The 17,029-nt window shown below is 38.0% G+C and overlaps 1 protein-coding gene across 2 annotated transcripts in view; it reads left to right on the top strand.

Moving 5' to 3' along the window:
* Positions 1 to 17,029, top strand: part of phf14 (PHD finger protein 14) — a 90,741-nt gene that overhangs the window by 38,811 nt on the left and 34,901 nt on the right. The window contains exons 12-17 of one of the 2 annotated variants that reach the window (XM_051872909.1): positions 906 to 1,012; positions 1,235 to 1,366; positions 3,208 to 3,370; positions 11,185 to 11,241; positions 11,431 to 11,552; positions 13,365 to 15,739. In XM_051872909.1, coding sequence (XP_051728869.1) covers positions 906 to 1,012; positions 1,235 to 1,366; positions 3,208 to 3,370; positions 11,185 to 11,241; positions 11,431 to 11,552; positions 13,365 to 13,371 — 588 coding nt within the window. In that variant the 3' untranslated portion in view covers positions 13,372 to 15,739. Of the gene's footprint in view, positions 1 to 905; positions 1,013 to 1,234; positions 1,367 to 3,207; positions 3,371 to 11,184; positions 11,242 to 11,430; positions 11,553 to 13,364; positions 15,740 to 17,029 lie in introns of those variants that run through there. The other variant, XM_051872908.1, reaches the window with a different exon arrangement.

Consider the following 17,029-nt stretch of genomic DNA (forward strand, 5'->3'; position numbering starts at 1 on the left):
GAGAAGCTGCTCTGTGTTGCTGTGCGACCGGTTCCTACTAGATAATTTTTCTAATTAACCTGTCCTGGACAGAAAAGATGCAGCACAGATGTATAGACAGAAAATAGAAAAACTATTTTCTTACTTTCCTAGCCACTGTCTTCTCCAAACCCCATCCACACCTCTTCCCTGCATTTCTAGAAGTAACTTTCAAGAGACACTCTTAATTGAACTCATTTACATTATAAGTTTTGTCTTATTCAAATCTATACATGAAGTGCTTTTTTCCTTTGCAGAATGAAAGACAGTCTTCATGTGTCTGTAAGATCTAGATAATGCTTTCTTTCATTTCCCATTAAAAATAAATACAAATCGATATCTTCACTGAAAATTGAAATAGTTTTCATTGTCCTGACAAGAATGTCAAGTGACCCTGTTTGGCCAAAAAAAAAAAAAAAAATCTAAGTTTAAAAACAGTGTTCTATCAAACAAACATAGAAGCACTTTAGTTTATTAGAGCCTACGTACCAAAGTAAAGTCTTGCTCTCATTTCATTTAAAATGTACATAATAGTGGTGCTTGATAAGGACATGAATGATACCTCAAGTTGTTAATTGAGGAGAGAGGTGTGCTGGTACTTTTCTAATGGATCGACTTGAGTTTTTGCATGGAAGACATTAAAACAGGCTGATATATCCAATAGAGCTGCATTGAAGGACCCCAGCCATATCTAGTTACCAGAATATCATATTGGAGCTGGGCTCTTTTGACTGTGGCTAGTAAGCAACCACCCAGAAACTTCATGGCAGCATGATAAAAGTCATGTTGAACACCTTAGCAACTGTATAGCACTGCCCTGGCAAACATTCATCACATCTGTGTCTTTGAAATGTGGTTTGAATTTCGTTGCTCTGCTTTATTTGCAGAAATTGAACTCTCCTGCAGTTCTGAAAGCTCCCAAAGAGAGAAAGCCAAGCAAGAAAGAGGGAGGATCACCAGGGAAGTCGTCAAACCTCCCAGCTATGCTCTACAGGTTAGCTTGCAGCCAATACAGGGTGCCAGCAGGTTCCCAGTATCATTTATGGGCACACCTGGGCAGTGTTATTGTGATATAGTTTTTAAACTTTGACCTAGAGTTCATAAATTATTATGCATTGACAGAGAGAAAAAGTGTGTAAAGATATCTTGGCTTAAAAATCTATGCTTTAATATGGTTCTGTGCTTTAAATAAGAAACAGTTTCATGTTCTGTGTAGCTGTGGGATCTGTAAGAAAAACCAAGACCAGCATCTTTTACTGCTATGTGACACCTGTAAGCTGCATTACCATCTGGGCTGCCTGGACCCACCTCTCACACGCATGCCGAAGAAGACCAAAAACAGCTACTGGTGAGAACAGGGCTGGGAGAGGGAATTGAAATGTGATTTAGGGAGTGTTCACACTTGGCAGTTTTAGTTTGATTAAAAAAACTCCAGTGCGATTGCTCTGTTAGTGCGGTTCATTTGAATAAGTGTGAACGCTGCCATCCGAACCCTGGTGCGCACCAAATAAGCGGACCGAGACTGCTGAAAAGATGGGTCTCTGTCCACTTTCAAATGAACTCTGGTGCGGTTCGACTGAAATATAAACACATCATGGACCAAAGACAAACCAAAAACAGGACATAATGTCACAAGACGCAACCCTAAAAAGGACAGAATGATCAAGCGTAACGTTTTTTTCTCGTCATAGTTGTGATGTTGCCCATCACAGTTCGATACAGGTATCAGAACCGTGTCGTCTTGCAGCAGATCTTCATTTGTGTGTGACGGAGGGATTCCTGCTGCTGTTTTGACTCCTTTACAAATTTTATAAGCTCTTCACGAGTTCTTAGCTCCATCATATACTATCACATGTACGCAAATACAGCGAGCGCATTTATCCCAGCACATAGCATTGTTTGAATGTCAGACATTTCCATCGCAAAATATATATCCTAAAAGCTGATTTTTTTTTTTGTTTGTTTGTTTTTGTATCTTTAGGTTTGGTGCTAAAAATGACAGTGTGAATGTGAACCAGGACTAAATGTATGATTTTCTTTTTTAGTCCAGACCAAAAGAACCAAGAGTACCGAATGACAAGTGTGAACACACCCTAAAATTCTTCTGGAAGTGCTCTTATAACTCTAGAACAGCTAATAATTAATAATGGCTAATAATTATAAAAATGTAAAATAATCCAAATGAAATATTTATTAAAAAAAATATTTAGAAAATATTTAATTTACCTGTGACTATTAGCCAAAATGCGATATTAATTTAATTATTGAAAACATAGGCCGTACTTCAAGTAAATATTTTAGGTCAAAGGAGTTCGCCTTTTAAAAACGCTTGGAAATCCCTGCTCTGGAGGAAACAAATAAACTGTAAAACTATTTATAGTTTCACATTTTCTTTGCTAGGACTGTCAATTGATTAAACATTGTAATCAAATTACATGATAAATCAAATTTATATATGGGTCAGGGAGCATGATTAATTGCAGGAGATTTTTATTACTTTTTTTGCTATAATTAATCACTAAATTAACACGTTACGTTGACAGCCCTATTTGTTTAATGTCTGTAGCAAAATAAAGATGCAGTTTCAAATTCTAAGAGTGGTATTCCACTTGCAGTGCTTCATAAAGTCCCTCCATGTTTACTTTCATAAGGTTATACCAACTGTCACTTTCAAAATTTATGTGGAGCTCCACAGTTGCATGCGTGAGCGTTTCTGTGTTTTGTTTATTTGTCAAGCTGAGCCCAATGCTTTCGCTGCTGATTCGAGTAATTCATTTAATCCATGAATAAGAAAGCGTGATGTCGTTCCGCTCTGCTGGATGGAAATTAGAAAGCATTCGAAAGATAAAATTGTGTGGGGGGCCAAGTCGTACCTAATTACTGGCAACTGCCTGCCCCTGAGACTGTAATACTGTATAATCAAAAAGCTTTTTCTTCGCATTAAAGAATTTGACTATTCCTTCAGTTTTATATATTGTTTGTGAGGGATACTTAACATCCCTTTTGTTAGAATGAATGTGACACATCTGCTTCCAATGGAAAAACATTGACGTGGACCTTGAAAGCCACTCTCTCATCTCAAAGATTTCTCCATGTTGAGAAATCAATAAGGTCAAATGAAAGCAAAAGAAAATCCTGACTCCTTTACCACTTTCTCTCTTTTTCTATCTCTCGCTCATCCTTTTCCAGGCAGTGCTCTGAGTGCGACCAGGCCAGCAGTGACGAGGCTGACATCGCCATGGAGACGCTACCGGATGGAACCAAAAGGTCCAGGAGGCAGATCAAGGGACCAATCAAATTCATCCCTCAAGAAATGAGCCCAGAGCCCAAGAAGCTTCAAGTGAGAGGGACTGTGAGTATGAGCATATCATGAGTTCACTGATGATGAACGTGTGTTAAAAAGCCAATACTTGAAATTGGGCTTCTAATACCACTTGTGCTGGTGCCAAATCTGGCTAGGTTTCACAGATTTCCACTATTTCCACTAAAGAAAAAGGTGGTTCTCTAACCAGAGACCACTAATGCTTCACATTATCATTTATGTGTTCAACATGAAAACATGAGACTCACAAATCCCTTGAAAAATGTTGCTGGAAAATGGGAATTACTTGGCTCAAGGGACTCTGTCTGCTAGTACATTTTAAGCTTTGTCTAGCTCTTCCTGATTGGTGGTCTAACTCTAGCTGTTGTCTTAGGTGAAAGAGTCATTCATTGACTTGAAATTGATTCTTTGCTCCTTATGTAAAAAAGATAATTGACCTGTTCTTTAGTCTCTTGAGTTTTCACAGAGGTTATCGGTGAAGGTCACAACAGCTAGCCTCATTGATTACTTGAAAATGGACAACCTAAACACTATATCATCTTTAATTGTTTTATAAAATCACCTTGAAACTGATACAGCCATAATTAAGCCATCAGTAAAATCCCCTTTGGAACTGCTCCTTAACGTTTCAGTTTTATTAGAACATTAGCATTTAGAATTGTTTCCAATATTTAATGGGCTGCCTTACTGCCTACTCCCTACGAAGGCAGCAGCCTTCAAAGATAGCACCCTAACCTCAGAAGTTACTGATTTGGAACACTCTATGGCACAAATAGTGCTGAGTCTTGACTTAAAATTGATTTTAGTACAGTTTGACATTAGCATGTTGTTAAGCTAACAGCGCAATATCAAAGACTGTATACATACCAAGACAGTTCAGTCATATTACTGTAAATGAGAGAAAGTGCAACACGCAATATGCTCCCTGAAGCTCAAGCATGCTTGCTTTATGCGCAAGAAGCAATGATAGTTATTCTCGCATGTCGTGGCAGCACGATTTTTTTATACTTCTGCAAAGACCAATGAGGTTTGTTCTCATCAAGCAAGTACAGTTGAGCTTCCATTTACCATATTTGAGTGATCTATGTATGTTCACTGTTTATATGTAAATAAAAGCCTAAATTAAATCTGTTTATCATATAAAGCAATCATGTCTCGTCAGAACCACTCGATTCATATGGATTTATTTGACAATGTCTTTATTAATGTTTTGAACCTTCAGAGTTTTGGGTGAATAGACTTTTTTAATGAAGGGATAGAAATCTCTCAGATTTCATTAAAAAGTATCTTCATTTGTGTTTTGAAGATGAATAAAAGTCTTATGGGTTTGGAACGACATGAGTAATCGATGTTGACAGAATTTTCATTTTTTGGTGAACTATCCCTTTAACCCTCTGGTACTCTTCATGTGTCGGTCAAAAATGACAGATTTTTTTTTTTTTAATTATTTCAATGAAATGAATGTACTATATTTTAGTTCAGTAATGTTTTTATTTAATATTTTGTGTTTTTAGAGAATTTTATGGTACTAATTTATATTTACGCTGCAGTTATAATCCATTTATTCACTTTTTGAGCATAGACCTGAAAATGAAATTTCCAACTTAAATTTATAAATTTTGAATGCTTCGGAGCACAGACTTAATTTTAAAGGTGACACTAAGAAAATTATTGCTGAAGTGAAAAAAAGTTTTTAAAAGTTAACTTAAATTTATTGTTTTACTCTAAAACTGCAAGAAAATCAAAGCCATAAACAAGTTGTTCCAAATTTGAGCTTTCAAAAAATGAGCTTTCAGTAAGATTTTGTTTGGCCGCAGTACCAAAAGTTTTCACTAGATGAAATTCATATCCCATTAATTTCCAATGCAGTCATTTTTGACCGCGAGGAACAGACTATTTTTGTGATTGTTTTTAGGACAATTTAACCTTTTTGAATCATGTCCATTATTTTTGTGTGTGTGTGTTTTCATATAGCAAGTGCCAAAAGCTTTACTAAGTGTCGTACTATTCCGATGAAAAAATTCTACAAAAAACAAGAGGGTTAAGGTGTGGTCACATTTAACATTGTTTTGCAAAATTAGTCATTTCAGCAACCGGGAATGTTGTGTGAGAGCAAAAGATTTCCCCACCCAGATTTCGAAATGAGTTCAAGTTGGTTTTCCGGATTTGTTGCTTTGACTAACAGAAAGCTGTTTGGTTTGAAAGTGATCTCTGTGTGAGCTGTGCTTCACACAACACTACTCTATTGACAATAAACAATGGACCTTTTTTTGCCAAATGTATAGCTTGCCTATGATTCCCTAAAATGCTTCCTTTGTAGGCAGCTCACTATGTTTTGGAACAGAGCGATTATTTTATTGTCTATTGAATGATCAGACTCACTTCTTCTATCTGTAGAAGCTGAGCAATGCATTGAAGTGTGAGGGTAGGGTGTGTGTGTGTGTGTGTGTGTTTTCTCAGACTTGAGATAGGGCTTGTCTTTCAGGCTCTCCATGGCTTCCACTTATCACTGTCCAGCATTCTCTGATCCTGCGATAGTGCTCCGGCAGCCCGGCTCCCTTAAGGAAGACAAAAGATATCCATCGGAGAAACGACAAGCTCTCCAGCTCTCCTCCATTTTGTCTTTTTCAACCTTTTGTTTTAAAGATTAGTCAATAAACCTCTCCCTGCCAGTTTTTAAATCGAATTAGAAAGTAAAGCGCAATTTTAGATGGCTTCTGCAGCACTGCAGCCACTCGCCTTGGCTGCTGGCTGTCAAAATGGCTCACGTGAAGGTAAAAGGAATGACTTCCGGACGTTGTTTTTGTTTGCTGTATTTACGCATGTGAGTGTGTGCTTGCGTATGCCAGGCAGGGTTAATGTGTTTTCCCTTTAGTCTCTGAGACGCGTGCCCAGCAGTGAGGCGAAGGCTTCAGCGGAAAGCAGCTGGATTAAAAGGCTTTTATTTTTCTCTCTCTTCTGTAGCTCCGGCTAAACTCCACCAGAGAAAGATGCTTCATTGCAGAATTTATCTTCACTTGCACTCCAGAGTGTGGCAGCAGCTGAAAAGAGCCCTGCTTTGCATTTTTAATGCCCTTAACCAGCCGGTGTGGCGGTGGCAAGCCCTTGTAAAGCTGTATTCTGATTTATCACGGCTAGCTAATCGACCCCCCGCCATTCCCTCCGTTCAGGAGTCAGTGGTGTTCGGCTTCGCTAATGTGCCACACTTTTCCACGGCCACTGAATACCGGCCCTCCCGCACAACTGAAATGGCTGTCATGACTGCCGCACACTGAGATTTTGTTGTGGCTCTTTATTAGATTTGAAAAGATTTCTACATCATTCAATAGACTGACGGCATTGGAAATTTTGCTATAATTAGTGGAATTTGATAAAGCAAGGGTCACTTTTCATTATACTTAGGTTTTTCAAGAATTAAACTGTGACTCATAACTCTCCATTTGTGATGAGGACATGAAAGATACCTCATATTGTGCAGTTTGTGGAGGAGAGGTGCGCTATTACATTTCTAAGTGATCAGACTTTCGTTTTTGGCCCTGGTAAACAAAAAAAACGGATGGAAAAAAACATATTTACTTACTGTAATGGAGGGTTTGTGTAATATCTAGAGACCAGAATATCATAGACCCTTAGAGTTGGGCTCTTTAGACTTGGCCCATTAAGTAACCACCTAGCAACCATCCAGAACACCCTAGCAACCATATAGCAATGCCCTGGCAACCACCCACAACAAGAAGCATTGAGTTTTATGGGACAGGCACCACTGCTACAAAATCTAATGTGCAATTATTTATTTATTCTTTTATTTATACTATATTTTAATTTGATTTCCTAGTCATATAGTTTTTTTCTTATCAAACACATTTTTGATGATTAGTTTACACATTTGTCCTGGATTATAATCCATTTGTCTTCCTGGAATCACTGCAGTAGGCTACTCTTTGTTACGGTGCCTTTGTGTGCACCAGTAGTTTTTCCAATCTTGTGAAAATTGATTCAATGTTTTTTTTTTAAAGATGCATCATTGTGAGGTGCTTAATTAAAAAGTATTTTTTTTTTCTTGTTTTTTTTTCACAAAGTCATCTTGACTGTCCTCTTCCAAGTGTAGATTTTTGTTTACGTCAGCCCATCACCACGTTTACAATACTTTACCATTACGTAGAGGTTCTCGGAGCAGAGGACCACTGATCTAGCCTTTTATAGATTACCTTAATCGAGTCTGCCGTAATGAAGGAATAATGAAATAAATGAGTGCCTTTGTTTGGTGCCACCATCGAGGGAGAAGTGGCAGAGGCATTTAAGTGCCAATTGGCAGTGTGGAAGCAGTTAGCATTTATAATGATAAGTGTTCCATCTGCTGTGTGGTGGCAAGCCAAAGGCGACAGATGGAATTGTTTTCACAATCTGTTTAAATATGTTGTCGTTTTTTCTTCCCTTTTTAAAAAGCCCCAGCTTGGCACACTCATACGCCCGTTCGCATTAAGGTGGAGATGTTTGATTTGATTCGTGCAGTGCTGCTGTTGTTTTTCTCATGTTTATCAGCCTCTGATGGAGATGAAGAGTTGATCCACCGATGGTAGACAAGAAAAACGTGAGTGCAAAAAGTGTCTCAGAAGAGCGCACAGTGTAGAATGAGTTTGGATACTCCATCTTGGTTCATGGCACACACAAATATCTAATTGAAACAGCCAGGGTTGACCCAATTGCGGAATGGCCTTATATCTGGATAGAGAGGGGCACCGGTTGGAGCTGTGGTCTGGGCTCTAAACAAAGGGATTGAATCCTTCTATGTCACACAAGGGGGAGCCGGACTGAATGAGAGACTTGGATTAGAGAGGAGCACCACTGTTTGACATCTGTAGCAGCTACAGCGAGCCTCAAGTCACCAGCTGCTCTGCGTGAGCTGTTTACTTGTAGAGAGCGTTCAACTTTCTGTTCAGCTTACTGCCACATGCCTTGAACAACACATTACAGTCCAACTGAGCGGCTTTTCAAATCTCATTTTACTTTTATACTTTTCTCTTTTTTTAGTAATGAAGCCCTGAAGTGTAAAGTTAAGGAAACATTTATCTGTTATTTCAGCTTATGTCTCTGTTTCAGCTTTATCTACATCCAAATATGCCTGCCTCCCTAGTATATAGTAGCAAATAAAAAACAGAACATGAAATTAGTAGTATGTCCGAATTTGTAGTATTAATAAAACACAGTTATCTTTACTCTGAACAGGCAGCACAACAGACCAAACAGTCCCCCTGCAGTCAATAATTTTATCCCTTAAAACTCATCTTTGATAATCACAATGACATATTTAAAAGTTTGTTTTTTTCTGTGAAAATAATTTCTTCATGGCTTAAAATAGCTTGAATGTTACTCTACACCCTTGCTTCATTTAATATGTGAAAAGTTCAGATGCAAAAGCCACTAAACGCCACCTCCATCAAAATGAGATAATGATATTGAGCGAATGCTCGCCGCACATAGTATACGTTCATCAAATACTTTCACTTCAAATCCACTAAATCTCAGCGTCAGCCCATTCAGAAATACTGGTTTGCTGGCAGAAACTGCTAAACGTCATTTCCCTTTGTCCGCAAAAGCCTCTAACTCCACAGAAGAACCAATAGGAAGACGCAAATCGAATCATATGATTTCAAGATGAATGACGGTGTTCATATGAGCCACTTTCAGTTGCCGAGCGGCAAGTTTTTATCATGTTTTGTCCATCATTACAGTGGCAATGACGGGATTTCGTGAGTAGCAAGCAAACAACAGTGTTCCTTTTGCTGCTGTAAAACTGACAGAAACTGACGTTTTACTATGTCTTGTTGTCCAAAGAGATGGATTTGTTTTTGCAAACAAAAACACACATGGACTTTTGCAGCAAAAGACAGTCATATGTATTAAATACCAAGGAATTGACTAAAGTGACATTTTTGAAAATAAGGCATTTCAATAACTGACTAATAACCTTTTCATTGCCATTGAAGTGAAATTACTGAACCTAAACATAGGAGCCAGGTAAAAAATGCTCATTTAAAAGAAAAGATGTCAGATGAATTTAGAGGTTTTTGCAGTGGAACTCTTCATATGCAGATCCATGAATATGCAAATTAGTCCCCACCTCCACCCAATCACACCAGCTCGGACTGCCTGATCTACTCGGTCAGCTGTAGTAAACGCTACACAGTGGCAAGTGAAAAAATTGGTTTAATTCAGCAATATATTTTTCAACCAGAAACTGATTCAGAAGAAGAGGAAGAGCGAATGCTAAGCACCCTCAAACGAAAGCAAGAGCACCCTCAGTTGATACTGTAATAATATCATTTTGATGAAACAGATTTGTTAAACGGTCCAGTGAAATATCAAATGTTTCTATTTACATTTTTGTGTGTGTGCGCAGTGATGAGCAATGTAGCCAATCACAGACATGTTTGTTGATTTCTTGAATGCAGTGGCCGAATCCACTCACCCGTCAAAACGCCAGAGTTTTTGTTCAGCGTTGAGTTCTACACGCTTATGAATCCTCTAATTAACAAAGTGTAGACACAATGTAAATAAGAGTCTTTACTGATTATAATGGAACTTTGTGAGATTGTGAACTGAGATGAGTGACAGCTTTTAGGTGATTCTTCATTGCACACTTTCTAGGCTATATATAATCCATTCAGAATTTGAATTAAAGTGGACACATCACTAATTGATATGATTAGCCCTTGACTTGACTACGTTATCAAACAGCTAATAAAGTGTGTTGCAAATGTTACACAAACCATGTTTCCGGTCACCATCTCAGAGTCAGACAGACGCCTTCTTAAATCAGCATCCCTAGAAAGAATGATAAGAAAAGCCCCGCCCCACATGTTGGCTGGATTGGTTACATATTTGTGATGGAAGGGGCAGTTTCAAACTGCCTTTTTGAGACTGTCTTGGGTACAATGCAGTTTTAAGGAGAAAATACTCAGCAATGGTGTTGACTGATGAATTTGCGTATTGGTTTGTCTTAAAGCATATTAAACACACTACGTAGACATATAAACAACAATAAAAACTTGATTTTCACCACAGGGGGTCTTTAGTATAATATATTTTATATAATGTATATTAATTAATCACAGTTTGATAAGATATATCACTATTTCAGTTTTATTTCAATTAAATGTGCAGCCCCATTTGTTTTGGTTTTTTTGGTTACATTTGATTTATTTATTTATTAGGCAACAAACTGTGGCAACACAGTGGAACGAAATGGTTTTCATTATAATTAACAAAGCTGTCTATGCTGTCTGCAAAGTGTGTCGCATCACACTTTTAGCGGATGGACTTTTTATTTCTATTTTTGACGTACTGCACAGTTGCTCCAGTCAGACTTACGTCAAAAATTACTTGCGATGTTTCTGACCTGCTAGTTTAAATTCTAAGTTGTCTTCTACATTAAATTCTACATTATGTACTATAAGATTTTTCCACTATTCTAAAATAGCCTATACACAGTCAACGTGAACAGTCTGAGGTGACGTCAGGTTAACAGGTTAAATAAGTGACATGGCATGATTTTTTTCACCTTTCGTACTTCAGGACTTGCGTCATTTTTCATTACTTTTCCTCCTGTGTGAGACTTGTTTCTCAGTGGGATTTTAAGTGAGATTCCTTTTGAATTAATTATTTTAAATGCCCCATTCAGAGAGAATTCTTCATGCAAATGTTAATAATTTAATTCCATGGTTCATTTTAATAATCTTAAATCATCTTAAATACAGTAATCTGACAGTAGAACTGTTGAGTTGTTCTTTCGAAAAGTTCAGTGTGCCGTATTTATGACCGAATGTCATTTTCCCTTTGACCAGAGAACCAGAGGTCAGAAGAGGAAGAGAACGTCCATCTGCGAGGAGGAGAAAATCGAGGTGAGTTTTCCCTTCCTCACCCCGCACTCCTTTAAGACTGTCTATCTCCCTCATCTACCTCTAATATTTAGAGAGCGTTATGAAGGAAGACAGCTTGTGTATGTTTACACAGCAATCTCAGTCCTCTCCACTCACAAGCTTCATTCAAACACACACGGCGGTCGCCTCTAATACCTTGCGTTTCCATAGGAACCGTCACCGCGGGAGCGCAGACAGAGGCAGTCAACTCTGCAGAAAAAGCCCAAAGCCGATGACACACGGACCGAGTGCACCACCTGCAAGGGCCCGGGCGACAATGAAAACCTAGTGAGGTGGGTAAGCTCGTGCGCCACGCGTCTCTGAAGCATCTGCGCGCGCGAGAGCATGTTTGATCTGGTGGGGAAGAGGTGGGGGTTATATTCGCCTCGTGATTAAAGTTCAGGCTTCATTATAAGGACTCTGCCATGCATGTGTGAGTGGGAGGTAGCGTCAGCTCCATGGGGCCCTCTCTATTTGGCTGCCACATGTATTTGCTCACTTGGTTTGGCAGTAATGAGCTGTCTGATTTACTGTCACCACTTGGCCCCCGGTATGGGGTTGCGGTTTCTTTGTACAGGATTATTTTAACGTAAGCGTCAGATCCAGATCAGTTATACTGTCTTTATTCCTTCCTTTAACACCTACTCGTCATGCTTTTCATTACCGTAACCTTGTTACGTTTTTGCTTAAATATATGCAAGCATGACTAAGAGACTTTTAATTGACACTCACATAATAGAAGTGACAAACAGTCGCCACTTCCGTCCCATAACTATTTGACTAAAGCTGTTTTTGGGTAATTGGAGAGTGGCCTGTCAGGTTACAAGTACTTCAGATGCTTTTACAATGCAGAGTAGGAGATATGCAAAGTTTTGTATTAGAGCTATAACAAAATATATATATGGCTACAATATAAAGTGTCAATTGTTTTTGCTATTTTGCTATATATTTTATATTGCAGTATGTAAATATATCTGAATATCACAGTACTGCTTAAAGGATTAGTTCACTTCAGAATTAAAAATTTCCTGATAATTTACTCACCCCCATGTCATCCAAGATGTTTGTTTTTCTTTCTTCAGTTGAAAAGAAATTAAAGTTTTTGAGAAAAACATTCCAAGATTTTTCTCCATATAGTGGACTTCAGCAGTCACCAATGGGTTGAAGGTCCAAATTGCAGTTTCAGTGCAGCTTCAAAGGGCTCTACACAATCCCAGACGAGGAATAAGGGTCTTATCTAGCAAAACGATTGGTCATTTTCTAAAAAAAAAAAAATTATATACTTTTTAAGCACTCTGCGATGTGCCAATCATTACACAATCACGTTGGAAAGGTCATGCGTGACATAGGTGGAAGTACCTCAGTAGGGCAAAAAACTCCTCCAACTTCAAAACTGTCCGACATTTTTTTGTTTTAACTTTTTTTTTTTTTTTTTTTTTTGTAAAGGCTGTTTGATTTTGCACATTCGCTTTGTAAACACTTACTTTGTAATTCGGCCTACGTCACGCGTGACCTTTCCAACATGATTACGTAATGCGTGGCGCATCGAAGAGCTAGTGCAAGTCAAGCATTTGTGGTTAAAAAGTATATATATATATTTTTTTAATTCTTTTATAATTCTTAAGTGAACTAATTTAAAAGTGAACCTTTAAAAGGGTTAGTTCACCCAAAAATGAAATTTCTGTCATTAATTACACACCCTCATGTCGTTCCAAACCCGTAAGACCTTTGTTGTTTGATGAAATCCGAGAGGTTTCTGATATGACAGCAATGTCATTCCAAATTTCAAGGCCCAGAAAGGTAGTAAAGACACGTTAAAACAGTCCATGTGACTACAGTGGTTCAATCTTAATGTTATGAAGCGATGAGAATACTTTTTGTGCACAAAAACAAACAACAATAACAACTTTATTCAACAATTTCTTCTCTTCCCTGTTGTGATCGTGCAATAAAAAATTCTCATATCGTAAAATAAGATTTGGTCATATCGCCCATTCCTATTTTGTACTGTCATGCAAAGTGGCTAGTTCAAATTAGCTGCTGTTTGGCCTCGGCTGTGGTGTGAGGTGTGTTGGCCTGACTCTTTCTATCTTTGCATTGAACAGGTTGTGAGAGCCGGGCACCACCTCCTCCCCTAGAAAAAGGACAGATGAGAGAGAGACAGGGAGAGAGAGAGAGGCAAATTAACTCGTTTGAAGAGCGGCGTTGGGGTCGGGGAGGAGTCGCAGATGGCCACCTCCGACCGCCACCTTTGACCGTCCCTTCTGCCCAAAGTGGACAGTGCCATGGACTTTATCATGGTTAAACGACGGTCTGGCGCAAATTTTCTGAAAGAACGAAAAGACTATCGTATGTGGACTAACATAAAAATGGTTCAGTTTGCACTGGGGAGGGGGGGAGCTCAACCCTCATTGGACACTATAAAAGGACTTTAAATGGACTTTATATGGACAGAATACTCAGTTAGCCAGTTTGGAGGCACATACCCACCCATAGGGCCGTTCTTTGTGGAATACATGAACAGTGACACTGGTTTTGGGCCTTTTGCTCTGTGGATTAAGCCAGATTCTGGGCCGTTTCACCATTTTTGCAATCGATTTGCTGTCATCTGGCCTTCTTCGGGCCTCATGGACTTTCTTTTTCTCTCTTGCTTTCACATTGGCTCTACAACAGCGCACACCCAGCTCTATCCGAGCTTACCGCTGATCACAACATCGGATCAGCTGTGTTGACTTGAGTCAAATGTGCTTCTGAAAGCTATTTGTGTTTTCTGTCTTGCTTTTTATTGTGAATGATCTTAATGCTTTTGTTTCATTGCTCTGCTCTATTTTTCCTGTGCTGTATGAATTTTATGGTTCAAAGTGATTAGATGGTAGACAAGAATCAGTAGAGTCGTTTTTTTTAAAGCAATGTAATTTTTTACTAGTTGTGGTAGAGTAATATAGCAAAATATGCTAATATCTGTATTTAAACGTGTAGTTTTCCTTAGTATCAAATCAGTGATAGGGTGAAAGTCACAAAAACATATCCGGACATATTTCACCACAAAAGAAGGAAATTATATTTTATGTGAAGAAATTGATGCTTGTTTTAGGACCATTTTTTTTTATATTTTGATGTTTACATGACAATTCAGCACCTTTTCTAACTAAATTTTCATTACCATAATACTTCTGGGCATTTTTTTTTTTTTTTTTTTTTTTTTTTTTTTTACTTTATTTTTTATTATTTAATATTTTTTGTAATTCTCATTTGATCATTCATTACTGTAAAATGCGATGCAATATTTTTTTACTTTATTACAGTACATTGTTTTTTTATTATTTTATGATGTATGAATTCTTTAAAATGTAAATCTTTTTTTGCATTACATTGATGACAGTTGAAAGGAACAACGTGCCAAATTCTTTAAAAAATAATGTCAGCATGTAAAAACAATATATAAATTGGCTTCATTGTTTTGCTTAAATTTGCCAGTTTTCTTTTGAATTTGGGATAGTCTTGTTAGGATATTCACCCAATAATGGAGCTGTAGAATGCTAAAACTCTGAAGTTACAGTAATTACTTGTGAACGTAGTCTGTGTTGGTAATTTGGCTTGCATCTGCTTGGCTGACAGTCATCCTGTTTATGTTTTGCAATGGCAAAAACAAATCCTAACATACTAAAACAAGCTTCTATCCCAGACCCTCCTCCCTCGTATTCCAGTGTATTGCACTATTGACAGTCTGGCTACCTGATTCCACGGCAGGATGCCTGGCAGGTGAAATTCGAGTCCTAAAGTTCCCACTCTGACGGTTTCCTGTGGCTTTTACCCTCATGCCATTGGGGACAGCATCGTACTTCATGCCCTCTCAAACTGCTTGCTCGCACTGCACCAGGCACGACACTTCCTTCCGTGGGATTTACACATCTTTTTCGTCTCTGGATGACTTCAGTTGCCCTTTAACCTCTCACCCTACTGTATCTTCAGCCAGAGCTTTATCTCTCTTCACTACAGCTGTCTTTCCTAGCTCACAGCATACTGTGTGTGTAAGTGTTTGTTGGGGCACATACTGCATCTGCTTTGCTCAGATAATGCTGCAAGATGGAGCCTTTTAGATTACAGGTCGCCTGTTAAGTCATGTGATGTCAGTTAAGCGAAGTTTTGAGCCTTTTTATGTTTTTCTGGCCTAAGCCATGCTGCAATTTTTGTTCCAAATGTTTTGAAATGGAAAAGTTTATTAGTACTTGATTTTTTGTGCTTAACGTTTTTGTCTTTTTATTTAATGTATATATCTGGAGTAGTAATTTATTCCTTAGATATTCTCCATAGGTAATGTGTCAATGTGACTTGAACTGAGATTACGGTATTGCATTTGTGAGTGTTTGCGTCCTGTGTATATGCAGTGTTTTTGTTGCCATGCGCCATTTCGCGTAAGTGGTCTTAAGACGGTGGCGTTGCATCGTGCAAGCCTTAATAAACTTTTGACTTTTTCACATCATTGAGTCATGATTAATGAGTCTCAGTTGGTCCAGCTTGTGGATTGTGTAGATTCTGCCAGCCACCATTGGCATCAACTCTGGTCCACTCTGCAGCTTATTCTGACCAGTGCCGCCCAATTTGACAGGAAAATCCAAGCTCAACATTAACGCTTTTCCGGGACAAGTGGATTTTTTGAAGGGGCAAGTGAAAAATAATTTTACTTGACCAATCGGACAAGTAACCTCGTTGAAACATCAATAACAAACAAAAATAACTAGGGAATTACCAAAATGCCAGAATGATTCTGATTTTATTACATTTGCCCCCGGTTTTACAGACAAGACTTAAGCTAGTCCTAGACTAAAATGCATGTTTTTAACTGAAAGCAACTTGCCCTGACATATCTTAAAATATGTAAGTGTTATTGTTTTGTCTCAAGATGCACACAAGTAATGTTTTTTTTTTTTTAGGGTACGTTCATAAAAGCTACTTGGATGCCCTAATTAAACTAAGGCCTAATCCAGGCTTAATATAAGCACTGTCTATGAAACCGGACCTTAGTGTAAGTGGCAATTGATAGTGGATAATATATACAGTAATGTATAATATACTGATGTTAACAAGGTTGCGCTGTTGAGGATCGCGCAGCCTCTTGAGGAGATATCGAAACAAATGAGCGCAGCACACAAAGAAACTCAAAATTCAAAATGTGGAGTTTTCATATTTATAACATATGATACAATTAACCAACATTGCACGACCAAAAGTGCTGTTTTCCTGAATACCGTCACAATTGAAAATGTGTCAATGATTTCAAACAACAGTTTATATTAAGTCATAGTTAATATTAAGTCACTTATATTTTAGATGTAATATTGACTGTTTTTGTTCTATTTCAGCAGTGAAAATAGTTCCATACAAAGATCACAGCTGAACCACAGCGCATCTCTGTGAAAGCTTGTTTCCACCACGGAATAAAAAATATTTAAAAGATAATTAAGATAATCACAATTGCGATATGTAAAGTCAGAATTGCGGGATATATAAACGTGCAATTGCGAGAAATAGTCAAAATTGCAAGACAAAAAATTCTGACTTTTTTTTTTTTCTCGCAATTTGCGAGTTTTTATCTTGTGATTCTGACTTTATTTCTCAGAATTCTGAGTTTATATCTCACAATTCAGACTTTTATTATCACAATTGCGAGTTTACATCTCGCAATTCTGACTTTATATCTCACAATTCTGACATTATAAAAACTCAAAATTGCGTGTTATAACGTCAGATTTGCGAGATATAAACATGC

Source organism: Ctenopharyngodon idella, chromosome 19, assembly GCF_019924925.1.
Source record: "Ctenopharyngodon idella isolate HZGC_01 chromosome 19, HZGC01, whole genome shotgun sequence".
Classification (NCBI taxonomy): Eukaryota; Metazoa; Chordata; class Actinopteri; order Cypriniformes; family Xenocyprididae; genus Ctenopharyngodon; species Ctenopharyngodon idella.